The sequence below is a fragment of the Trichosurus vulpecula genome (genome assembly GCF_011100635.1).
Source record: "Trichosurus vulpecula isolate mTriVul1 chromosome X unlocalized genomic scaffold, mTriVul1.pri SUPER_X_unloc_2, whole genome shotgun sequence".
NCBI classification, from domain to species: Eukaryota; Metazoa; Chordata; class Mammalia; order Diprotodontia; family Phalangeridae; genus Trichosurus; species Trichosurus vulpecula.
The window spans coordinates 1,078,453-1,096,108 of NW_023494378.1; the positions used below are offsets into that span (position 1 = coordinate 1,078,453).

Consider the following 17,656-nt stretch of genomic DNA (forward strand, 5'->3'; position numbering starts at 1 on the left):
TTCCACAATTTTATTGTTGTTTCAGGTGTATACTTTTCAGTGCCAGGGCCATGCTGAAAGAATAGAATTCAAACATACTGAGAAATGAGCCTTTTTTATTGATTACATCACCAGGAATTGATAGCCAAAGATTACATAAATTTAGCAATGCCAAGGCCTTGGCTCTGGGAATCTTTTCAGCTTCTTCCAGCCCTGAAAGGGATTTAATGAGAGAAGCTTCATAAACAGAGTCAAGGCCTGTGCCTACTTCCCCACTTTTGGACAAGCTGCTCAATTCTTGGCCAGAATGAGGAAGAATCAATAGCTTCAGAGGGAAAAAAATTCCATAAATAATTCCTGAGCACACCATGTCTCCCATTACAGGTTTAGCAGAGTTCTTGTTTCAGCATTATTTGCTAATGATCTAAGTGGTTGTCAAAGTGTCCCTTGTCTTCAATAAATAACCTCATTTCTTATACATGAAGCCATTCAACCAACTCTTTCCAGGAACCCAATTATGAAAAAATCCTTTAGCGATCAGCCTCATCTTGCTTCTAGAAAGGGGAAATGTGGGCTAGGCTTAGCCATAAAGTAGAAAATATGAAATACGATGAATTAATTTGAAACCCATGTGAAAGCAGCTGCTTTCCTCGTCTCAGAGTAGCTCAGTGAGCAGTAATTTTACTCTTTGACCAAATTTCTTTGGAAATTTCCCCTTCCCCAAAACAAATAATTAAGTAATTCTTAAGTCATTTGTGATTTTTTTCCCAAGGTCTCAGAGGTCCGAACAGGTGGGCCATTTCACAAAGCAGGCTCTGGGCTGGTACTGGAGTTGTCATGATGCAGAACCATTCCCCGGGGCATCACTTCAATAATTCGTGGCTTGTCGATGATCCTTGCAGTCTGGTTGCCTTTTTCCACAATGCCAATAATCCATGCTTGATGACCCTCTCCATATTTTGGAGACTTGATTTCAGCACAGAAGCGAGCTGCTTGTTCTCGAGGCAGACAGATCAACAGCCCACCTGTAAAAAGGGCATGTCACAAAGGGCAGAAAGGCCTCTGATGCACAGAGGACCTTGCTACTTAAAAGCCAAACAGAGTGTTTCAGCCTCACTCCTAACCTAAGCTCTTCCCACCATCACCATGGCCACCATATCCAGCCCTCTCTAGGGCTGCACCTGAAGATTTTTATTCAGATGCCATTTGGCTTCTGCCCACGGGAGGCCATCATTCATCTCTAATTTAATGCCACAGGTAGCAGAAGTGATAAGGCATCTGTCCTACTAGAACTGAGAGTGTGGGCTTCAGTGCCTTCCTTTTAAATAGAGGCTCACAGGCAAGATAGGAAGGTTCTAAATTTTTAATTGACTTTCTGTTGGGGTGGGGGGGGGGAGGTGTAATGACACCTGACACTGATTTGAAATGAAAGACAAGAGTTTTTCTTTTATCACCCACCTGAAGTTTCCGCTGATGTTCCCTGGAGAAGCCCAAAACGCCCACTGGCCTTACTGACAGCAGCCATTTTAGCAATAATAGGCAGATTATGAATGACAAAGGACACTTCACTCCTCTGTTGTTTTGCAAGGTTCTGGGCGTGTCCCAGAATTCCAAAGCCAGTAATATCAGTGGCTGCATGAGCCTTAAATGTGTGCATTAATCCTGCAGCTGCAATAGAAGAGATTGTAATTTGGAGAAAACTGTTTGGAAATAGCTGTCACATAACTCACTTTGCAACACTTTCAAATTTAAATTTCTCTGATACTTCGATCTGTATGACCCTGGGCAAGTCAGAACTTCCCTGGGCTGCTCTTTCATGCTCTGAAAAATTAAGGGTTGTGGATTAGATGGCCTTAGAGTTCCCTTACAACTATATATCTATGATTCCCTCTATAATAGCCATTTTCCTCTCTTCTCATCTATGCCAATTTAGTGGGTATAAATCAAGAAGCACTTATTTTATTAAGTGCTTGCTTTGTATCGGGTTTGAGATACAAAGAAAGGCGCTCTAAGGGTTCCCAATCTAATAGGGGCAACAAGATCAACAAGTATGTACAAACCATATAATAGGCCTGAGGACCAAATCCAAACTAGCCTATTGCTGTAGTTTGCCAGCCCTGGTATAGAGGACTTGGAAGTGATCTCAGCAAAGGGGGGAGAGCCTTCTTGCAGAAAAAAAGGATCATAGGAGACACAATAAAAATGCAAAAAAAAAATCGCCAGATGTGAGTGTTTTGTTCAAGGACTAGCAAGGAGGAGGCCATTGTTACTAGGTTGTAGAGAAAATCGGAAAAGTAGGAAGGTGCTGGATTACAAAGGGCTTTAAAAGCCAAACAGGATTTTCTATTTGATCTTGGAGGTAGTAAGGAGCCACTGAAATTAAGGGGTGGCCTAGTCAAACCTGTACTTTGGTGGCAGAATGGAGTAGGGAAGAGATTTGAGGCAGGCAGAGCCCCCATCAGCTACTGCCATGAGGTGATGAGGGCCTGGACCTGGGGGGGTGGCTGTTGGGGGAAAGAGGGGGGTATAATCGAGATGTTACAGAGGTAGATGGAAAGGACTGGCAATCAGTTGGGTAAGAGTGAGGAATGGAGGATGCCACCTAAGTTTTGAACCTGGGGGTACCCTGAATAGGGGAAGTTTAGAAGAGGGGAGGGCTTAAGCGGAGTTCTGGGTATGCTGAAGTAAGGTGTCCATGAGACATTCCAGTTGGAGATCTAAGACTGTGGAGGTCAGGAGAGAAGTTACAGCTGTTTAAGTAGATCTGAGAATCATCTGCATAGAGATGACTGAATCCATGGAGGCTGATGAGATCATCAAGGAAGAGAAAAGAGAACCCACGATAGCCTTGAGACTCATAGTCAGCGGGTGTGAACAGGATGGTGAGCAAATGGCATTTAGAAGGAGCAATCAGTTTCCAATAGAGAGCAATGGAGAGAGCATCCAGGAGAAGTGTGATTGACAGCATCAGAGATCAAGATGGATGAGGACCGAAAGGCCATTAGATTTGCCAATTAAAGAGATCACTGGTAACTTTAGAGACGGTAATTCAGTTGAATGAAGTTATGAGCCAGACTTTAGAGTTAATTCAGGTCTAATATATACCAAAATATTCATATCAACACTTTTTTGTGGTAGGAAAAAATGGGAAACTATTTGGCTGAAAAACTTACGGTTTGTAAATGTAGTAAGAAACGACAAATATGAACGATTCAGAGAAACACAGAAAGATCTGAGGTGCTGCCCAGTAGAATAAACACAACCAAGAAAATATAAACTGACAATGTAAATGAAAAAAATCACTAAAATGAAACTCAAGTAATGATAAAACCTTGAAGATTTTGGAGAACAGATAGTGAAATAAACATCCCATTCCTTCCACAACAGAAGCAGAGGAATGCTGGGACAGAATGGTTGATATTTAATCATATGTGGTCACTACTGAATGTTTTTGCTTAACTTTTTCTCTTTCATAAGGGAAGAGTCAATCTGGTGCTACTGGTAGGGTGGGGAATGGGTTTGAAATTACTTATACAAACAAAAGGAATAGCTAAAAAGGCTAACAAGACTTCGTATCTCTGCTCAACATGAAAACCACAATTCCAAAGGAGTCATGATGAAACATGGTGCCCTTCTCCAGAGAGAGCTGATGGACTTTGAAGGCAGACTGAAGCAGATTTTTTTCCTTTATTTTTCTTGTCCTACCAACCCACCTCTGAACATGGATAATGTGGACACCTGTTTTGAATGACTACACATATCTGCAATAGGTTTTGGTTTTTTTGCCTTCTCATTGGGTAGGGGGAGGAAGGGAATTTGGAACGGGAAAAAAAAAAAGTCTGCTTAAAAAAAAAAGCTAACATCACCTCAAATATAAGTTAGAGTCCTACAGGTACAACTGTTATTAATAGTGTGGGGTGGCTTCCTCTTGTAAGAAGCTATTCACTGGGCCTTGGGGAAAGGAAGATGACAGGACTTAGCGAGTTGGCCTCTAGTTTGAGGTGTATCACTGCTCTCAGACAAGTCACTTCCCTTCCCTGGGTCTCAGTTTCCCCAAGTAGGATCTCTGGCTCTCATCTCAGTTTTCCTGCTCTAAAAAGGGGACTGAACTACACTTTGGAAGTGCTTTCCAGCTCTGAATTAGGATTCTGATATGGAAGAGCAGAAAGAGCATTAGAAGACCCGGATGAGTCCCAGTTCCAACATTCCTTAGCTGTGTGTTAGCCAATTTCCTAGATGTCTCTGAGCCTGTTGCCTCATCTGTAAAGCGGGGATGGTACTACTGAACACAACTTACCTTACAGGGCTGGAAGCAAAGTGCTTTATACATCTTAAAGTGCTTTGGACATGTGAGCTGTTACAGAATTCTAAAGACTCTTACCAGTTCTGTTCAGCATAGCCATATTAAACATTGCTTCTTGATAGGCTAATTCGACTTCTTCTTTGGACACCACCAGCTTTATTTTATTCCATCTCTCTGGCTAGAAAAGATAGATAGTATCATCCACAGACTAAAAGCATTTGATTTCCCCAATGTCATGGACCACAATGGCTTTCTATGCTTCCAATAATTACCTCAATGTCCTTAATCATGTAAGGCATATAGATGTGGTGAGGATCTAAGGAGCTGTTAGCTATCCAGTTAGGTGCTGGGCTAACAGCAAGGCCAAGGACCAAGAAGGCCTGAGTATATTACACAGGAAGCTTCTCAGATGCCAACTCTGATTCCATGAACAGTTTCAGTGTGTTGGTCCAAAGTTCCAAAATCAGAGTAAGTTTCCTATTACTTATGCCTGTTCTCTCCTCATTTGTGCCAGTGATCAAAAACTAATAGTTTGCCCTCATTTTAAGTGAGGGTGGGGGCAGAGTAGGGTGCTAAATGCCTGTGCCAACTGCTACAAGTAGCAATTAGGCTATGATTCTGGCTCATCATTTATATGTGCATGCCTTATTTCTGTTCTTCTCAGGATGAACAGATCAAATTCATTGGTAGGAAGGCTGAGGTCCCAGGGCAGCATCTCTTTAGGGTAGGGAGGCTGGAACTGTCCAATGACAAAGCCAGAAATTTTGGGCCAAAGTCCAAGTGTGAGTTTTTTTCACCCATCCTTCTGTTTACTGTTGGCCTCTTCCAATGCAGGGGTTTCTTAGTGGCACTGCCATAAATTGAGAGAAGCCAACAAACTAGAAGGTGCTACATCCCTGGATCTGGCTTCATCTCCATTGCCTTTGACTCTTTCTCTGTGAAGTCGTGAGCCATAAGCCTTTAGTAATGACATGGCCATGGGGACAAAGCCAGACAGCACACTCCCTAGAAATTCAGACTGTTTAGTGGGAGTAACAATATCTGATCACAAGCATCTACTGAGTTAGCAGCTCCAGAGCTGGTGAATCCTTAATATGCTTGATTCTTTGAGGAAAGGAGAAGGTGAGAATGGTTGTATTACATTAAAACATGGTGAGCTCCTTGAGGGCTGGTCTGTTTTTGCTTTTTCTCTGTATTCCCTAGCCCTGAGCCCAGTGCCCAGCCCATGGCAAATGCTTCCTAACAGAAATCATGAAACTTCTTGTTACTCCCACTCAAAAGTCTCTGAACTTCTAGGAAGTGTGCTGTGTTTGGCTTTGTCCCCATGGCCATGTCATTACTAAAGGCTTATGGCTCATGACCTCACAGATTCCTTGCTTGATTTTGTACTTTTGTGCTCCTGGATGTTAATACAACAGCTCATTGTCAGGGAGGCCTGCTTGGGTTCCCCATGCTTACATTATCCAGCCACTGGTGGGCATTGACAGCAACCTGGGTTCCTAATGGTTTGGTCAACACAAGCACGTCCCCAGGAACTGCATTGTCTGGCCTGAAAAAGAAAGCACTTCTATTTACTTACAGAGTACATCTTTGTTCCTTGCAGTGGCTAGGCTAGTGCAATACTTTGTATCAACATATCTTAAGTGAACAAATGAATGGATTTTCAAGCTAGAGTCCCTAGGTTAAGTCATGGTCAAGCTCTGCATGCAAATGCTGACACCTGGGTAGTGAGGGCCTGTGACTCCCCTTCCACCAGCAAAAGCTGTACTAGGTGAGCTCCTTAGGGAGCAGAGGGGATAGAACATGGGCCATGAGTCCCTGACTATGCCTCGATAACTCAGCGCTTACTGCAGTCTCTAGAGAAAGAAGGAAGCAGCTGAGTACCAAAAGGAGGAGAAAAGGGCCCATGAACTCATAAGGCTTAGATTCTTCAAGCAAGGCTACTAAATACTGCCTGTTTGCCTTCTGCCTCTGGCAACAAAGTGGCCCACAAGGCTCTAGAGCTTGCTCCTGTAGATTCAATTCCAGTAATGATGAAAAAGTCTAGGAACGGTCCATGAGCGTGACTTTGGAAAAGTACCCCTCATGCCAAAGTCTGCAGCTTACCCTGCCCTGCCTACGTCGCACAGGCTGGAAATGGCAAAATAGCAGCTGACATTTATATAGTGCCTACTATGTGCCAGGCACCATGTTAAGTGCTTTCTATCTTTACAACACACCTGAGAGGTAGGTGCTTTTATTATCCCCATTTTACAGATGAAGAAACAGAAGTGAGGTGGTTTGCCAAGGGTCACACAGCTACTAAGTATCTGAGGCCAGATCTGAACTCAGATCTTTCTGACTCTAGGCCCGAGTTCTGTGTACAATGGTGCCCTGCTAGCTGCTCCCCAGAAGGTTGAGAGCAACAATGTCTACAAAGGCCAAAGAGCTTTGTCTATAAAGGGGTTTCCTGTTAACAATCCTGTGAGGTCAGCATCTCTCAAGAACCCGAAGGTTTGTGAAGCTCTTTATGGATAGGGTCTCACTGGAACCTCACTTTACCCCTGTGAGGCAGCTGCTACTATAATAATCTCCATTTTACAGATGAGGAAACTGAACCAGACAGAAGCTAAACAACTTGCTGAGGTAGAATCTGAATCCAGGCATTCCTGATGCCAAGTCTAGTACTCTCCATGCTATCTTCTCACTGAAATAAAGCAAAGGGACCATAAGAGGAAGGCTCCGTAGGCCTCAGAGCTCTTGGAGGTGCTGTGAGAAAGCTAAGAAGATCACTTTTGGTAAAGAATTCATTTTCTTCTTTCTATTTAGGTGGTTATCGATCTAGAAAGAAAAGTAACATAGAACCTAAAACATGAAGACAGAGAGAGGGGCCCAGCTGAGCCTTCCTCTCTAAAACAAAGGAGTGGGGCTACATGACTGCCAAAGTCCCTTTCAGCTTTCAATTCTGTAACAAACATTTCTGGTTTGATAGTTCTCTGTACGTCTACTCACATGATGAACTCATTAGGCTGACAGACAACAGTAGCAACACCTCCAATGATAATCCAGGGGTTTATCACAGTATGTCCTCCTGTCACTGAAGTACCTCCTTCCTCAGCAGCATCCCGAAAACCTTTGACCATCAGGGGCATGATCTTTTCTCGTTCCTGCAAGAGAAGTCCATCAGGCCGACTCTCCCACATGGAGTATCTTCTCCCTTTCCTCTTCCTAGCCAAATCTGGCTCTGCCCCAATTCCTCTTTCGCAAAGCCTCAGGGATACTTCCCTCCTGTACACCCCAGGACACTCACTGGATGCTATCGCTCACAGCCTCGTGACAGTTGTCTTGGTATACTGAACTCTTTTCTCTTTGTCTGTCTCTTTCTCTCACTCTGCCAACTTTATATGTGTTTCCATCTCATCTCCCCAGTAGGCCTACAAGCATCAAGAGGTGCTACAAGCAAAGAACCCCTCTCTTTTCTGCATGATTGTGTCTCTCCCCAGGTATAGCCTGGGGCCTCCCACAAAGAAGGCATTTACCAATTAGCTGATGGCAGACTCTGCTATGGCCTTCCACAGACAGTGAGCAATGGTAAAGCCCTCAGGTGATGGGCTGTAACAAGTAGTGGGGATAAAGAGAAAAGGGAAAAGCAATGCCTTCAAGGAGCTTCCTTTCCATTGGCATGTCAGTGAATGTATAAGATGTCATATTAAAAACAAAATAAAGGAATGGGAGAGTTCTCAGGTACCTTCCTTGAGGTTTTTGGCATGAGTACTTGGGTGGAACAGATCAACTGGGGGAGAGGGGTGGGGAAAACCAATTCAAGTTTAGGTTGTAGAAAAAAAACATCCTTCCCATTGAAAAATCAGAGGAGCACAGAGCTAGAGGAGACCTTAGAAGTCAGAGCGTACAACCCCCTCATTTTACATATAAAGAAACCAAGACCCAAAAATGTCAAATGATTTGTCCAGGGTCACCCAGCTAGTAAATTTCTCAGGTGGGATTCAAAGCCAGGTCTTTCTGACGGCAAATCCAGAGCTCTGGTCACTGTATCACACAGTCTCCCCTAAATCACTACTATCTCTTGGCTTGTAGTCAAATCTTTAAAAATGTGAACCTTATAAATTCAATTTTACTTAAAGGGCTTCTTTCTCCGTTCAAAAAGTATTTGAGTCTTTTTTTAAAAGCAGTATGATCCTAACAGTTAAAAAGAAAAATCAATTACTCGGTGAGTATATGGGCCCAAACTAGTGCATCCTTACTAGTGTATCCTTTCGGGTCTTAAAACTTAGCTAAGAATGGTTGATGCTTTGCAGTGACCCATGACCTCATCCCCACCTACTTCTTCAAAGTCTTCCTCTCCTCCCTGCCCCACCCCATGTCAGTAATTAAGGTAGGACTTTCTTTTACTAGTTTTCTCTTTTAGCACTTATTTAATCAAGTGCACTTGAAGAGTCTGGTCTTTGTTTCTTTGATTGGATCAATTATCTTCACCTCCTTGCCTCAAGGGAAAGCCTTGGGTTTGAGTCACTTTTTTTGACACCCGAGGCTTTTTAGGCCACATCGGTTTGAATTGAAATTTTGTGATGCTTTTAGGTCATGTGGGTGAGTTGCATGTTGTGACACCCTTTGACTGTGAACAGAATATATAAACCCAGAGGTTGGCATTTTCCCTTGGGGTTCTCACTCACTGGAAGAGTGGTGTGTGACTTGAAGAGACTCTGGGCAGCCATTAAGAGCCCCGAGCTTGTAAACCCAGATGTTGATGCTTTCCTGGTAACTATGAATTGTGATTTGAATCAGACAAGGTCTGTCTGTTGATGTTTGTAATTTGTTTATATTTGCTCTGAAGTTCAGGTTGCTGGCTTTTCCTCCTGAACTAAATGAGTTATATTTATGTGATTAAAGTGAGATTGTTAACCCCTTACAGTTACTTTCCTTAGTAAAGCAGATCAAAGAACCTGTGCTGGCAGCTCTTGTTGCTGGTCTTGTTGGGTCTTGCACCCCAGCAGCAGCTGCTAGCCGAATTGCTGTTACACCCCCTTACCTCCTCGTTCATCTTTTGGCTGATGCCAAGGAGCATCAGCATGTTATCACAGTCAGTAATGCCCATGGCATAGAGGTCACTGAGCACGTTGGCACAGGCAATCCGTCCCTAGAAAAGCAAGCATACAGCCAGTCAGCTAGGAGTCATGATGCATGACGTGCAGCTGATAAGTCCCATTATATGAAGCAACCTGGTAACAAAATGTTCTCAATCCCAAGGCTAGACCTGCAAACTCCTGGCCCTTTATGGGGTAGTAATGAGCACAAAGAACTAGAACATACCTTAGAATCACTGAGGCTGACCCCCTTGTTTTACAGAGGAAGAAACTTTAGCCCAAGTCAGACAGTGGGCTGCTTACTCAAGTCTAGGCCCAAAGTCTCCCAATTCCCAGGCTTGCATTGTTTTTTTTTTCTCTCTACCACCCAGTTTGTGGGCTTAGAGCTGTGGGCAGACAAGGGCCTGAAAAACATCTGTACTGTTGGTGGAGTTGTGACCTGACCCAACCATCGTGGAGAACAACTTGGAACTAGGCTCAAAGGGCTATGACACTTCATACCCTTTGGCCCAGCAATGCCACTGCTAGGTCTGTATCTCAAAGAGATCAAGGACCCAAAAAAGGATCCAAATGCACAAAAATATTTATAGCAGTAATTTTTGTAGTGGCAAAGAATTAGAAACTGAGAGGATGCCCATCAATTGGGGAATGGCTGAACAAGCTGTTATATGAATGTAATGGAATTCTATTGTGCTATAAGAAATGATGAAGGGGATGATTTCAGAAAAACCTGGGAAGACTTATATAAGCTGAGGCAAAGTGAAAAGAACAAAACCAGAACACTGTACATAGTAACAGTAATATTGTGACAATGATCAACTGTCAAAGACTTAGCTATTCTGATCAATACAATGATCTACTATGATTCCCAAGGACTCATGATGAAAATTGCAATCCACCTCGAGAGGTGATGGACTCTGGGTGTAGATTGAAGCTTTTTTTTCTTTTATTTTTCTTGCTTTTCCTGCTGCCTCCCCCCCCAACCATGGCTAATGCAGAAATATGTTTTATAAGACTTCACATGTATAATGGGTATTGTATTTCTTGCCTTCTCAACGGGTAGAGGAGGGAAGGAGAGAATTTGGAACTCATGCTACGCTGAGGGCAACGGGCTAACTGAACAGTGCACAGGAAGGGGGCTTTGAGTTTCTGGCCTAAGACCATTCATGGCCCAGCCAATGTGGCACCCCCCCCCCGCCCCGCTACCTGGTAGAAATTTGTTTTTCTTTTCACACTTACCATCATGTAAGGGTCTTCAACCAAAGGGTAAAAGAAGTCTGTGGTTTGCACAAGTGAGAGACCTCCATGTCTCAAAGGAATCACACAAGAATCCATTCCTATTCCTACATGAGAGAAAAGCAATTTCAATGTCAGGAGCTAAACCTCCCCCACTGGGCTGCTGGCCATTCCGGGCCACCCCAGCTTTAGCAGAGACCAGGCCTCAAGGTCAGTCAGGTGAGAGGTCAGAGGCTTGTAGGCATGTGCATACTTTTTGAGAAGGCAGTCTAGGGAATTAGAGAGGCCAAACCCACTTGAACCTGTTCAAGCTTATCTAGGGTCTGGTCTTGGTCAAGAATCCAGGCCTATTGATTTGCATCCTTTGCATATGTTAAAGAGGGAAAGTAGGGGAAGCAAAAAAATATAGTTTAATCCTAAACTAAGACAAGGAAAATCTAATTAACTTCACTTTTGCTTCTGTATCCTTACTATCCTATTTATATAAACTGTATAACCTAGGAAAGCTATGTAAAAAAAACAAAGACTGTAAACTAACCATGACTCTAGCAGGAGTGGAGGGAATGGTTACCCCTGCTCCTGCAGCTGTATGAGTGTGAGTGTTCCCGTGAGCACTACACCCGCTCTCTGGAGGAGCGTAATAAAATGCCTTCCTCTGCCCACTCTGGTCTTGAGTTCTTTGGGTGAGAATGGGCAAATCATATGGATTTTCCTAAGGTCAAGTGAAGGAAAGCAACAGGCAGCGGAAGCTCGCCGGGCTTACTCCTGGATCTTGTCTTGGGGTATCCTGTGATCCCCACAGATGAAGGGATGGCTACCACTTGGTCTTCCTCGGGGAGTCCTGTGGTCTGTACAGCCTTCCCTAAGGATTATCATAGGGTTCTTCCTCAGGACTTTGGCCTTGCCTAGGAAGTCCAGTGATCCCCAAAACCATGTTTATCACACCTTCTGAACTACATCCTGCTTGCTTCCAAGACTAAGATATTAGATCCTTCCCAGGCTCTAGCCCATTCTCCCTACTCCGTAACAGTTTTCAAAAATAAGTTCTTTCCAGTGGCAAAGAAGCCTCTTGTATTGTGATAGCTGTCATGAATTCAGGGCAAAAGGTCAATCTCCAGGCTGAAGTTGGCCTCCCTCTCCATTTCCAGGCTGGATAAAGAAGGGCTGTGTGGCTAAGAGTCATGTACTTTCTCTGTGCCAGAATGGGGGAGTGTAGCATAGCTGGAATCCTGGAGTCTGATGCCCCTTTCAGGGTTTGGGAAAGATTCCTTTAAACACAACAGGTGATCCTTTACGTAAAGGTTTAGGTTGCAAAGTTGGATGTTCTCATTAGGCCATTTGCTTTCATAAGGGCACTACCCCATCTGTAACTCAGGCAAATCAACTAGAGGAAGATGTAGATGGGTTTGATTTTTACAGTTTGCAAGGATAACTTGGGCAGCCTTTTTAACTACTTTCCCCAAAAAACAACTCTATAAAACAACTAAGTACAATCGTAGGTCCTATAAGATTGCAAGTCTAGCCTAAATGCAAAGACAAAAGGTAGAATTAAAGATTAGTTGTTGTCTCTTCCTCAAGGCCTAAGTTTTCTGTACACAAGAGGCACTGAAATACTCAAATGAGAAATCTTGACTTTGCCTTTAGCATGAGTTAAAGAAATGTAAAAAAGTTGGGTACAGTGAGGCATCACAGTGCCTAAACTTGAGCTGTTCCTAATTAACTCCTCTTAATTCCAGTGGCTTCCCTCTGTTATTTCCTATTTATCTTGTATATAGTTTGCTTTGTATATATTTGTTTGCATGTTGTCCCCTCCCATTAGATTGTGAGCTCAAGGGCATGGGTACCTCCAATGCTTAGCACAGTGCCTGGCACACAGTAGGTACTTAATGAATGTTTGATTGATAGATAACAAAAACCATTTTATCAGGATCATAGATTTTAGAGCTGCAGACGAAGCCTCCCTTCCCTTCTCCCTCGCCCCCTCCCCTCCTGCCTCTTTCCTCTCCCCCGCCTCCCCCCTCCCCCTTCCCCCCTCCCCCTTCCCCCCTCCCGCCTCCTGCCTCCCGCCTCCCGCCTCCCGCCTCCCATCCCCAGCCCCTCGCAGTCCCCCGCGCCCGCACTCACCAAGGGCCCGGGAAGCTGGGCCGGGGCCGTCGAGAGCGGCCCCGTTCCCGCCATCGCCACCGACGGGCATAGGGCCGAGCTCCAGCGCCGGAGCCCCAGGGGGCCGCGCCAGTCCCGCCAGGAGCGTGAGCAGCGCCTCCTGCGGGACCTTGCAGCCTCAGCCCTTGAGCTCCGAAAAGCCCGTCAGGCGCCAGCTCGGGCTCAGCCCCAGCGCCTGCGGCTCAAACGGCCGGTAGGCGCCGGGGGAGCGCGCGCCCGCGCCCTCGGCCGACGGCAGCGACGGCGCCAGCGAGGGGGGCGGCACAGCCGCCATGGAGCCTGCTCAGTCCGGAGACTGCGGCTCTGGCCTCTCACCTCTCGCGAGGATAGCGGGCCACTGGGGCCTGGAGAGAGCGCCAAGGAGACACAGGGCCCGGAGGCCCCGCCCGCCCTTACGTCATCGTCCCACCCTGGCGGAAACAGCCCATCAAGGACGGGACTTTGAAGGTGGCTCCCAAGAGGCCTTGCCAGTTCGAGGTCAGTGAACTTGGGACTCTCGGCCTACCTGCATTTTGGTCTCCTCCAGGTTAATGAGGGGGATGGGCTACTCAAGCGCCTCAGTGCCCCTCCTCCGCTTCTAGCCCCGCCTTCGCTTACGTATCCTCACAGTTCTCCCAGAAGCACGCTCCCCGGCCTTTTCTACCCCGGGAAATTTCAGCTGCGGCACTCTGCGCATGCTCGTAGGGACGGTTCAGGGGCCAGACCCCTATTTTACCCATATCTACTTTATGTATTATTTTGTACTTATAAGGGGAAGGTAATAAACTTTTATATAGCACCTACTGCCATAAGCACTTTTACAAATATGATCTCATTTGGTCCCAGCAACCACCCTGGGAGCTAGAATCCATCTTGATCCTCATTTTACTGAGGCAAACAGTGGTTGTATTGAGGTTTAGGGGTGCTCAGGGCCCCAAAATACGGACGTGCGGGGTCCTGTCCTAATGAATTCCATCCAAGCTTTCTTTCAGCCAAAGAAAAACAAAGTTTATTAAAGATTCGCCATATTGGGTAGAGTCTTAAGGAGACTCAAGGAATCTGAGCATTTATAATGCTTGGGGCCAGAACAATGTTACCCAGATTGAGTCTGAGCTAGATTGAATCTGAGCCCCTTCATGGGCAAAAAATGGATCTTACATACAGAAAGACTGTGGGAGGGATTTAGGGGTTGCCAAATAGTCTAGGGTGATGGGAGGAGGGGTTTAGGGAGGATCTTGAGGAGTCTAAGGAGGCTCTTGATGGGACTGGGGTGACTAGAGGTCAAACTCCAGGAATGGGATTAAGGGTGGGAAATAGCTGAAGGCTACAATGGCTAGGTTAAGGGTAACAGATTTGGGCATGAAAACCCAGATCAAATAGGGAGATTCAGGGTGAGGTTTTGATGAAGTCAGAGTTGGGAGAGCTGGTTCATCAAATGTGAAAGAATTCACTTAGACCTTCTCCGTAGCCACTGGGAGCTTTATTGATGCAAAAGCAGCAGGCCTGAGATTTAGCAAGGAGCTTAATAGAGGCCTTGATGTAGGGAAGGAACCAGACTTATATAGACAAAAAGCTATACAGCCAGTAGGATGATTTTAGGGTTTCTTATGGGGATTGGAGATTTAGAGATAGGATAAGATAAGGACACAGGTAGAGCACAACAATGACACAAGATAAGGAAGATGGGAAATTTTATGACCTAGGGTGGGGGGTAGACAAGGAATTCCATGGTCCAGGATAAGGGGGCAGTTATGTGGTAACTCAAGATAAGGGGAAGAGACTCTAGGATGCCCTCAGGCTCAGGAGGGGGCCTAACAAGGTACTGAAAAAGCAACACTTAATATTATTTTTAATCCTTAGGAATCCACATCAGTTCAAGGGGGTTTCCAGAGCCTATACCCCATCAGTTGACTTGCCCAGGGTCACAGCTAATAAGTGGATTCAAACTCAAGTCTGTCTGCCATGCCAACTAGCTGCCATAAGTGTACATGGTGTTTTCCCTGATAAAATGCAAACCCCACGAGGGGTTCCTTTGTTTCTTTATCTTTATCTTTCTAACTCCCATGTGCACAGTGTCTGGCACATAGTCAGTACTTAATGAATGTTTGTTGCTTGTCAGATAAGTATTTGTTCATGAGCCACATTTTAGAAAGTGAGTTATTGATAAGCTCTTTTTTGCCTTTGGATATATTCTAGCTAAGTTACTTCACTTCTTGGAGCCTTAGTTTCCTATCTGTAAAATGGGGCTAATAATTCTGGTGCTTCCTCTACCAGAGTTGTTGTAAGGCTCAAAGGAAGGAATGTGTATAAAGCACTTGGCAAACTTGAATGTGCTCTCAAAATTTCTTCCCTTCCTCCTTCCCCTCTTTCTCCTCTTCCAGTTTTTCCTTCTCCTCTTCCACTTCCTCCTCCTTCCCCTACTCTCTCCCAAATCCCCACATTCCCACCATTTCACCTTCAACCAACAGCCCCATTTTGATAGTAGAATCAGAAGAGGTGTGCCCTTTGTTGCATCCTTCAGTTTCTAAAAGATGCAGCTGTCGACAGGGTGAGGTGAGCCTCCCAGCTGCTCTGTTCTGGGCAGAGAACAACCTTCAACCTATGACTGGGGAAAGGCCTTAAGATGTTTTCTATCATTTGAGATAAGACCTGTGTCCAGGGCCAGGACACTGGAGATAAGAAGGTAAAGAGAGCTGATCCCAGAATTCAAACTGGGCTCAAGGACTTGTTGGGGTATTTATTTGGGGACTTTGGTGGGGTCACCACAAGATTTAGTCTGCATCTCCAAAGACTAGTGTAACAACAATGTTTCTAGCAGCTACTGTGGCTATGTAAGACCAACAACAAGAGCACACAGAAGGGCTGCCAACATAGGTTCTTTGATCTGCTTTTCTAAGGAAAGCAACTTTAAGGGTTAACACTCTCAGTTTAATAAAACATACATATATCACTCACTTAGTTCAGTGGGAAAAGATCAGCCCCATGAACTTCAGGGCAAATACAAACAGAAAATATCAACAGATCAAATAACACAAACCAGTAGACAGGCTTTTAGCTTTCTGTCCAACATCTCAGCACATAGTTACCAGGGAAGCACCAACATCTGGATTACAAAGCCGGGAGGCTGTTTCAACAGCTTTCTCAGAGTCTTGTCACCTTTCCAATGACTGTACCCCCAAAAGTCAAACCCTAACCTTCCAGTACATATACCCTGTTCAGGACCCTGAGGGCTTGAGGCTCACCATTTAGGGTGTAGGAAAGTTACTTAATCACTAGTATATTGTTTCTAATCAGTGATTCCTGATTGTCTTAGTGCTGAGAAACACTTCAAGGCAAAAAAGATCCCACTTTACCTGCCCCATTCAAACAAAGGTCAGAAATCCTGCCCTGATTACCATCACAACTAGATAACTCAGTTTTATTAGTTCATCAAGGAGTGATCCAGCCCCAGGGAATAGATTCATGCTAACCATGCTAATGAGAGACCAAATGACAAAACTAGAATCAATTATTAATTTATAATGAATACATACATAAACCTGGCAGTATAACATGACCCAGTCCTTGAATGAATGAACAAAGCATTTATTAAGTACTTATAATGTGCAAAGGATGACAACATAGAAGTTAGCCAGTCCCTAATTCTCCAGCAGCTCAGTCTAATGGGGGAGACAACATATATGAAGGTTTCAGTTGCAAGACAGCTGGAAAAGTCCTATGGGCCTTAGGGTGTCGTGGCCAAGCAGATGGTAATACCTCTTCTTTAATGTTATTTCCACTGATAAAATAATATCAGTTTTTGTGTTGAACCATTGAGCAGGGCCAAGGACTTTGGTGACAAGGACTTTCCTTTTGAGTCTTAAGTAGCTGTGGCTGTAGCTCCTGCAGGGGCAGTGGCCAGGCTGCATCTTCACAGGGGCTGCTTCTCAGAATGATGGCTGAGGACATGGGCCTAGAAGTATTGCTATTCCCAAGGCACTTGGGTTCAAGGTCTGGGTCCTGGACTGTGACATAAAAATATTCAGGGATTCATTGATGGGTAATTTCTGCTAATCATACTTATCAACCTGCAAAGGCATTTTAGTAACCAGTTTATTACATGCTCAGAGCATGGTCCCATGGTACAGAAAACCAGTGGATCCTGAATAACATTTTCAGAAACCTTAGATAGTCTTTAATTACATTAGCAAGCTGAGTATAGTTGGAATTTTACAGAGGGCAAAGGAGAAGGTAAAGATTTGCACATCAAAGAATTACTAACAGAAAGAGAAGTTCTACATCAGATAAAATAATAAAAGGATCAGCAAATAGTAGGGGATTTAACTGGAATTTGCAGACAGAGTAGGAACTAACTAGATAGCAACAAGGCTATAAATGATGTCTCAGCTTGATTTTGCAGACTTCAGCTAGTTGATGTGACTAGCTGTCTTAATGATTTCATTTCATTGGTGGTCATAAAGCCAATACAGAACTATTCTCTTACCACAGTCTCCACTTTTGATTGTTGATTACATGACGTGTGTCTCAACCATATTCATGTACATCCTATCAAACTTCTCTCTGCGTGCATTAAGTTTTTTTACAAGCATTTTCATAGATACAAGCACCGGGAAGCACTCATTGCAACAGTAAAGTGAAAATAATACAATAGCAGTCATTATCATTTCCTTGATCCAGCCCATTATTGGCCACCAACCTTAAATGTTACAGTTAGATATCCCTACATGTTTAAGCTTCTCCAGATTCTTCCCTAGGTCCCCAAAGCAATTCAAGTGCTGGGGAAATATTAGGGGTTTGTTCAAACACATAGGGGCAACCTTTACTTAATGTTCATTTAAACAGTAGATTTCTTATCTTGTCTTGGGTTTGGTTGTCTACCTCATGAAATCATATGTTTCTGGAAAATATTTTCCTT

At 44.4% G+C, this 17,656-nt stretch overlaps 1 protein-coding gene across 1 annotated transcript; it reads right to left on the bottom strand.

Moving 5' to 3' along the window:
- Positions 1–75: 75 nt before the first annotated feature.
- Positions 76–13,097, bottom strand: LOC118833131 (selenide, water dikinase 2-like). The gene is given in 9 exon segments (XM_036740531.1): positions 76–1,004; positions 1,438–1,647; positions 4,361–4,460; positions 5,741–5,831; positions 7,274–7,428; positions 9,309–9,416; positions 10,603–10,706; positions 12,681–12,735; positions 12,737–13,097. Coding segments are annotated over 9 exon segments (1,347 nt in total). The 5' UTR covers positions 13,037–13,097; the 3' UTR covers positions 76–780.
- Between the last annotated feature and the right edge of the window lie 4,559 nt (positions 13,098–17,656).